General features: G+C 42.1%; 1 protein-coding gene across 1 annotated transcript in view; it reads right to left on the reverse strand.

The window, feature by feature from the left end:
• T265_12838 (hypothetical protein) overlaps positions 1 to 8,801 on the reverse strand; it is a gene marked incomplete at both ends in the record, with an annotated part of 54,247 nt that overhangs the window by 8,073 nt on the left and 37,373 nt on the right. The window contains 5 exons of the mRNA XM_009165799.1: positions 302 to 370; positions 1,308 to 1,467; positions 3,951 to 4,084; positions 6,199 to 6,265; positions 6,901 to 6,984. Coding sequence (XP_009164063.1) covers positions 302 to 370; positions 1,308 to 1,467; positions 3,951 to 4,084; positions 6,199 to 6,265; positions 6,901 to 6,984 — 514 coding nt within the window. The remainder of the gene's footprint in view (positions 1 to 301; positions 371 to 1,307; positions 1,468 to 3,950; positions 4,085 to 6,198; positions 6,266 to 6,900; positions 6,985 to 8,801) is intronic.

Consider the following 8,801-nt stretch of genomic DNA (forward strand, 5'->3'; position numbering starts at 1 on the left):
ATCTATCTATCTATCTATCTATCTATTTATTTATTTATCTATCTATCTATCTATCTATCTATTCTATTATATTTATGTCAAAGGTGATCACTTAAACGTTGTCCACAAAATTCCAGTAAGCCATTTTGAGGGCTAATCCTGCACGGTGAGGATTTGCCAGTACTCTAATCTCACTGTTCCAACAAGACTAAATTGCTCTTGATGCTGTGCTAATTTAAAAGGCTGTGATTTACAAGCGACAACAGCAGTTTCATGCACAGTTTAACTGAGAGACAAGCAAAGTTTAAAAAAGATTGCATACTTCTCTGATTGAAATGGCCGGAATACAACTTATCGAGCGTATCGTGCGGTCATACATGCTTTTGATTTCCTGAAATTGAATGGAAATAAACAAGTGAATAATGCTCGGTGACGGGGTTGCCTATGGGAATCAATGAAGTGACAAACAGTAGCTTATCAGATTTAAGGAATGATAGTCCTTGGATATCTCATCTGGCTATCCAGCTGGATAAATCGCTTTTGGTCAGTCGCATGGCTTCAGAGTTAACTCACGTGATAATTCACGTGATTTCCGTGTGTCAAATGTCCGGATTTCAAAACACGACAGGGCTAAGGATATGCTCTACTAATTAGCTTTAATAAGAGCGGAACTCGAGTCGAGTGATTTAATCTTTGCTGTGGACTTATCAGAATAAATGCTCCAGGACAGCAGAAAAACAGCTTGTACGCTAAATTTGTCCCTGTTCAAGGACGAAACCAATAAGCCTTTTTAACTGGTGTCACCACGAACAGTTTATCGCCTGATCATGAAGGATCTAAGCTTGGGAAGGCAAACGAAAGTTTCCGTTTTTGAACGTCATAATATTTCAGGAATAAATGTCTGGTCATCCGTAAATGAGAATTAGCCGAGAATCGAACACCAGATGAAGACAAAGCCCCCGTGTGTTGTTGGGGCGAGAAGTGGTTAGAGCGTAAATTTACTGACCGGAAGGTCCATGGTTCGAACCCGACCTCTGCCTCTCGACTTTCCCTGTCTAGGCTTGGGCAACCTGGCAGTATCCAGGCCCTCAAGTCTCCCTAGTGTGGCATGGCAGTTAGGCACCTAAAGGGTGCTACGGCTGAATGTTTTTTTTGTGTTGTGACAAACAAATTGTATTCCGTTTGTGGAATCTTTCGTTGTCAGTAAATATCAGCAGGTTATCAAATACCGGAATCCACAATACAAAACAGCTTCGGATTGCCAGGGTTGGACCATTTAATCTGGGGGTAATTCAACAAATCATACGATATGACGTAGCACATCATACCTCTGTATCCAGATCGCCACGACCATATGCAGTTATTCGTAGTTGGCAAAGAAGCTGCGTGACGAATGCCATTTGGTCAGCAATCGTTATACTTCCCAGTGTATCCAGCTGCTCGGTCAGTGGGAATGCCGGCTTGTGCGTGAGAAAGTGAAACAGATTCCTGAAAATAATCAAATTGGCTTGCGATTAGAACTTTGTATCAAAGGAATCGATTTTTATGAGAAATTTAGTATGGAATCAAGTGCTTTGTAAACCGTAAGGCCTTAGAAAAGCCGAGAAAAAGAAAAAGGGTTCGGAGTAATATACTCAGTTGCACTCATATCATGTAATAATGCACCTGGAACGAATAGTCCTGTTCTAGGGCGGTTCCAACCGTTTCGTAAACAAACAGGTGCTTGAAGTAATCCGAGCATACGTCCAGATGACATATCCACTTGAACTGAAAATCTTCTGGTTCAGGTTCTCCATCGAAAAGCAGGCGGATAAAAGCGCCGCTTCGTTGTGGATTTTGCCGGTCTGAAGAGCTAGCGCTGTCATACATTTGTCTTGAAAGCGCGTATTGAGGCTGAGAGCAAAAAGACCTGTTTGGGCAATAAGACTTTATGGCTCTTGGCCTCTTGGCACGTTTAGCCTTGCCCTCATACATGGCGGTTGACAACACGCCCACAATGTATTGCTGGATTGATTTGCGCAGCAGTGACAAAAGAAAGCCCGCTGTTTTCAGTCAATTGGAAAAGGTTTGGAACCGACTGAGATTGGCAATTGCGGAGCATTTACTGGACACGGGACACAAAACAGACTTAGCAAATGCTGAGGTTTCGAGGCGAGAACTACGGTCCACGTCACAGAGACTGATAGTCGAGGCGGTAGAAATAGCAAAGCATCCCAGTGTCAACAGAATAGAAGGCGTGAGACTGGCAAGCGCGTGGTGGACAGTTTTAGATCAGCCGAGCCGACTCGTGTTGGTGTGCGGTCATCAGAAGTCCACTTGACCTCACCCCGCCCCCGGTCAAACTAAATTGTCGGAGCACTCATAATCCCACAAAGACCAAGGGAAATATACCAGTGACATCCGAGGTGAATTGTCAGCTGAAGATTAAGAAACTAAAGCCGATCAGAATTAATTTGAAACTCCCCCACTCCACCAAAGCAAGATTTTGACAACCACACTAACCGACAGGAGCCGTTAATTGACACTCAACACCGATCTAGTGTAAAGAGGATTTACTGATTGTTTCTCCGTCTGTCTTATAACCTGGATCACTTTGTCTGATGAAGTTTTTGTGTCAAAAGCGAAACTTTGCCTAAATAGAAATCTACCGATTGTTTACCAAGCCCTTCTAAAAGGTCGCATTTCTTCGGTAGGTGAAGCGTACCGGCTCGCCCAGGTAATACGTACAATGTTTCTAATTTCACGATCCTAGACAAACTTCGATCACCTGAAATAAAAAAGTACGACTAATCTAATGTCCCAATCCCACCAAGTGAATGTTGTAAAATCCGCACCATATTTCAAACAAAGTGGTCACTTTTCTGTCAGTAGCTGTGAATTACTTTGTTTAAAGCTAAATCTGGTGTCTTTCCTGACAAATTAGCAAGATTTTTTTTATATTTCAGTCTTTTAAATTACACCAGGACTAGGCGAAGTTGCAACCAGAACGCTTGCGAATTCGACAGGTCACTCAAACCACTCGATGTTGAAAGGCCAAGAAGCACTGTACAAGTGTTTCGTTTCTATTAGAAATTATCAGTAGTGCTTATCCTACGAATCTCAGTGAGTTACACTCATCATCCTTCTGAGAGGGCGTCACTCCATGAGCGAAATTATCAGTAGTGCTTATCCTACGAATCTCAGTGAGTTACACTCATCATCCTTCTGAGAGGACGTCACTCCATGAGCCACCAAGTACGTGTACGCTTGATACGGCCCCTGTGTTTGAAGGATAAGCGGCCCTTTATGCTGTCCAAATGACAGCCAATCACCACTTCCTAGCTGATCTAGGTCGGACGTTTAACAATGCACCACTGGCCGGAAACTCCGAGTTCCGTAAGCTTCCTAGCTGATCTAGGTCGAACGGATAACGATGCACCACTGGCCTTGAACTTCGAGTTCCGTAGGATGCGCACGGGAAATGAATCCCAATAAAGATAAAACAGATGTTTAGTGCTTCTCAGGTTTTTCCGCATAGACTTCGCTCATTAACCCACCTCAGACGGACTAAGACCAAACACAGGCCAGTATACCGTGTCCCGGGAGAGTGTTCCCGGACTAAACCACCGTTTCATAACTACTTTAAGCATCTTTCAACGGTTTGGGAAACGAAGCTGCTTAAAGTAGCTACTTTTCAGATGGCTTTCACAGCGTAAAATAACTATTCGTGACGAACTGGTTTCATTCATCGCCGGATCGATATTATCCCACGGTATTCAAAAACCGGTCACTTGCCGATGTACGGTACAGTAATCTGCCGGTGAAGTCCCCAGAGCTGTGGGATTCCACATTTCCATTTTCAGACACGAACCCGCTATCGATCGTCTGTCGGGTGACCGTCATCCAACAAATGTTTACTTGAACCTCCACATATTACAACAGAAATTGCAGACCAGAGTACACCCAGATTGGTCAACTTCAAATCGACTTACAAAGCCAATGTATCCAGGTCCGCGACAGACTGACTCAACTTGGATTTGACCAAAGCACGCAAAGATTCGTACATTTCTACATCCATGCTGGCCGTTCTCCGAAAAGCTGTGGAAATCACTGAGTAGTAGAATTCCTAGTTGAAGAGAATTAGAATAGAAATTCGCTTGCTTGGTGTGTTGTGAAAAATTGTTTGAGGTGTACGTGATGTAAGGATAATAAGAGTCTTTGAATTTCTTACTCCTTAACGTCAAATTTACTGTTTGCTGTGATTTTCTTTGAGATTTTTGTTACGATCTTTGCAGCCTCAGTAAAGGATGAGTGGCCATTTTTTACAATTTGTTGGTAGCGAATTTGCTGCCACCGTTGATCCACATGTGAGAAGGTCGTTGAAGTGCCAAAACGTGATGTCAGTGGAATTCCAACGAAGTTGAACAACCGAGAATGAGCCTCCCCCCACATCGGCGAGTATGACGTTTTTGGTATGATAAATCCAGCTTGTGTTCACTTCCATAAATCGATTGAAGTCCCACATGTGACCGGTGAAAATGATCTCACCGATTTTCCAACAACTTCTGAGGACAACAAGCCTCCTTTTTTGACCCCCACCGCTTCAGACAACGGCGGACTTTCAAGTAATTCCAAGTAGACTGACTGACTCATTCGACTGATTATTTCAGGAAAAATCTGCCTGAAAGATATTGTCCATCAGTGCTTTGTGTTCCCCAGCGGTCTCCCATGTAACCGGTGAAAATGATCCTACAGATTTTCCAACAACTTCTGAGGACAACAAGCTTGCGTTTTTTACCCTCATCGCTTCTTCTCCCTATTCGAAAAACGGCGGACTTTAAAGTAAATCCAATTAGACTAACTGACTCATTCCATTGAATATTTTAGGAGAAATCTGCCTGAAAGATATCGCCCGTCAGTGCTTTGTGTTCCTAAGGTCCTTTATTTGTGGACTAGATCTGCATAAATCGTGACGTGGAACTCTGAGCTCAGAATAATTTTGCGGTTAACACAATATGATCTCCTTTCTAGCATATTTTTATCGGTACCTAGTGTTATGTTCTGTCTCGAACTACTGGGTGCAATGCTGTATTTTCCTTGTGGTGTTTTATCTGAGTGCTAATTCTTACTACTAATCATCAATAAGTAGCTGAAACAGGATGGAAAAATGAGACGGCGGTTTGTTCAAATCAGCTGTGGATGTCGGCAAAAAGAAAGTATTCAAATCAAAATTTGGCTTCTGTTGAGTTGCTGGTGGGAGAAATGTTCTGGAATTTCTGTGATTCTGTTGTTGTGTACCAGTTGTGTACATTGCCTAAGACACAAATGAATACTGTGATGAATTAGGACACATTTGTTCGCCGCGACAGACGTACAGCTGAATGTGGTCCAGATACCCTTTTTGGAGCCAGTGTCTCTGTTCACAATCAGACCCTTTATAACATCGATCACTGATAACTGGTCGATCCAAATGGTTGCACACAATTCCCAACAATTGGTATACTGGCTCCTGGGTGTGCCCCCACTAGGAACGAAGGCACATTTTTGCTCAGTTCCTCTAAAATTTGTATCAATCTTGATGTGCTTCGTTGGTTTCCGTTACTGTCCACTCCCTATATTTTGTTAGGTATCAAAGAAATGGACGACCATGAAACTACTTTGCAAGCGAATTCAGCATCCATTAAACTGTAATCGTGCAACAAGTGGAAAGCGCCAGAACATTTTTAGAGGTCAGAGTTTAAGAACCCAAGTTGGTAGTCGAATCCAGGTAAAAATTGAGGTGAAGCAATGATGGGCATATGAAACACGACATCCGATGACTATGTAACAACCAGTCCACATGATTTATAGGCTTAGATATTGACCGGAGTGTAAACGAGTTCGAAAAATCGATCATTGTCCATTCGAAGCGCTATCGGTGAACTACACCCATAACGTTTTTCGACGTTGGGCAAAGGGTACACAACCATTCCCTTAGTTTATCTCTTTAATTGTTGCAGTTCCCCTCCGGCAAAGTTTTGCAATATATGGATTAGAAACATCTAAATATCTCACGTCCGCTTGAAACAATCCATCCTCAGTTTCGTCGGTATAAAGCGTACAAATAGCAACAGCTTGAGGTTGGTATTACTAGTAGAAAGCGATTTGTTCGGAGATGACGGATGCTAACACTTTTAGGCATGAAACAAAACCTACTACTGGTTACATATACGAGTAGTTCGCGCCACCTAATTAACTTACGCGAATGTGTTTGCTGGGACCGCTCACGCGGATTTCAAATCCACCGTCAATGACAGACAGTTCATATCTATAAACCATACAGTACGGAGAGTATTTTTTAATAAAGCATTCAAATACCAAACACGTTCATTATTTGGAAAATAAATCAATAACTATAAAATGGCTTTGTCAGGATTCAAAACAGTATTGAAAAATGCATTAAAGTAAGCCGTGGAAAAATCCGAAAAACTCGAGTTTCAGAGTTCTTAGTGTAATTATATCTGCAACGTTTTTGTTGTTGAGCGTCATATAGTAGATGAAAGTTCTTGACCAATCCCAGCGTACTTTACTTAACTTGTATACCCCCTATCCTGCAGCAGGCGCTAGAAGTTGTACCTAAACAAACAAGGAGAAGAATTTTATATTTCAAACGGAAACCAAACTAATGTGTACCTTGTTTATCACTCATCAGACTCGCTTTCTGGTGGTTTACTGATAACTTGTCATAACAGATTATGAAAGCGTCCAACGTGCCACGTTGAGAATAAGCTACACCAATACGGTTTGGTTGGAATGATCCCTCTGACTCAGTTTATGACGCCCGTTATTGTCGTATTTTAGATGTCGTCCGTAAAACTTAAATATGGAAGAAAACTTTCGCGCAGCTAACCTGTTTCAGTCTATCGATACACCATATAATACCTGATAAATGCTCAGACTTACTGCATACGCTTGTGGTGATCCTCCCTCCTCTTGTTTGACAAGGTTTGCCGCAGTTCTTCAACAAACAAAATCAATAGTGTTGAGCTGAAGTTGATAGATTGTGAGGTGCTTGTTAGCAAGTGGTGGAGGGCGAACAAAACACGAGACCAGCTACTTCTCTTTCGATGACATCAGCAGAAAATTTGTAAGCTTGAATGGTCATCGGCTAAATCGAATGCAATCTTTAGAAACTACAATTCAATCATTGTAGCACAGAGCTATGATATTCCTAAGAGATAGTAGACAGCCTTCATCCGTTGATCACGTTGGACTAGGTGCAAGGTTTCTTAGGAACTTAATGTATAACATAACTTTTTGATCTACCACGGGAGCCACGAATTGTGTGTTATTTGCCAAATCGATTGAAACACACACACAAACCCAAACTTACAACAAAAACGTACAACCTATTTCCACTCGTTTCTGTACACGAGGATACAGATGGATACAAATCACTTCGGATGATAGTTCATATATTGGCCCCAGCAATACCCATAGAAACGAAACGAATTCGTGGAAATACGGCACTTCATTGCTGAAACAGTCAACACAGATACTGATATCGATTCATGATCGATCCATCGATCATTAAAACCAGAGAAATTACAGAACTACGGAGTGCAAAAGTGTCACAAATTAGACGAGGCGTATATACAAGAAGCCGGAAAATAATAAATCCAAGTGATGAATCTATCAAACCGCCTGATTACGGGACGAAAAACAACTCAACATAGGAATTAACCTATTCAACGTGACCAAATCGCTCATCGAACGAGAAAGTGCATCCGGCCAATCAAACGCAAGGTTAGACTGCGCCGCAAACTGAGAACGGACCAATCAAACCAAGAAATGGAACTAATTAAAATATAAATCAACACAATTATCACCAAGCTTTCAGAAATATGGAGAACAGTGCAACATAACTCGCGGACGAACGATGAGAGTGGAGACTAGAATCCCAGGAAAGAGGCTATCGGACAAAGCAGTCCAGTACAGGAATTAAACATTACAATGCAACACAAATTGCAAACGGATCAATAAAACTACAACAAAGTTATACACCAGTTAACCCAACGCATGAAAGTAGGTCAGATACTGTTTGAAAACTGTCTAACTCCAGGCAGCTTAAAAGGAAGTAGCCACCCAACTGCGAGTTGATAAACATTTCTTGACGTGGGATGCAACGTTTGCATACCAATTGCCAAGCTCGGCAAACAGGCCAACTTCCATCTGACCAACACCTAAGAACACTAAGAAGTAAATTTGTAAAGTGATTTTTTGGTATAACGCGAGTATTACTGCGGCAATTTGAAGAATCATATCAGCTAAAATGTACGACCAACTACTTCGGATTCGTGGCTGCTGTTTGTACTAACGGCCAGTAGCTGAGTATACAAGTTTGCTCATCAGCGGTTTTAGCACCCGTATTGGAAACCAAAAAGATATCGTGTTCTTAGCGAAGATACACTCATTTGAAAACTAATTTGGTTTTTTTTTCGGAGACTCACCTGGAACCCAGCTAAATCTCCCGTTTATGATGTTCCCAGGCAACCGAATATGCTGCACCAGGCCGCCTCATGTTTCAGTCACTACAATATTCGAGATATCGCGATACATGTATATCTTTGTAATGTACTGCTGGCTGAAAATCCGTCGACAGCCCACGACCGGTTTCGCCCTTCTTGGGGCTCATCAGGTAGGCGCAGCCCCTGGGTTTCCGTCAAACTTATGTTCTACTTGAAACCAAATTGCACGAACTTAGCGAATATACACTCATTTGCAAACTAATTTGGTTCTTTCGAGATACTCACCTGGAACCCAGCTGAATCTCTCGTTTACAATGTTCTCAGGCAACTGAATGT

The sequence above is a fragment of the Opisthorchis viverrini genome (genome assembly GCF_000715545.1).
Source record: "Opisthorchis viverrini unplaced genomic scaffold opera_v5_18, whole genome shotgun sequence".
NCBI classification, from domain to species: domain Eukaryota; kingdom Metazoa; phylum Platyhelminthes; class Trematoda; order Opisthorchiida; family Opisthorchiidae; genus Opisthorchis; species Opisthorchis viverrini.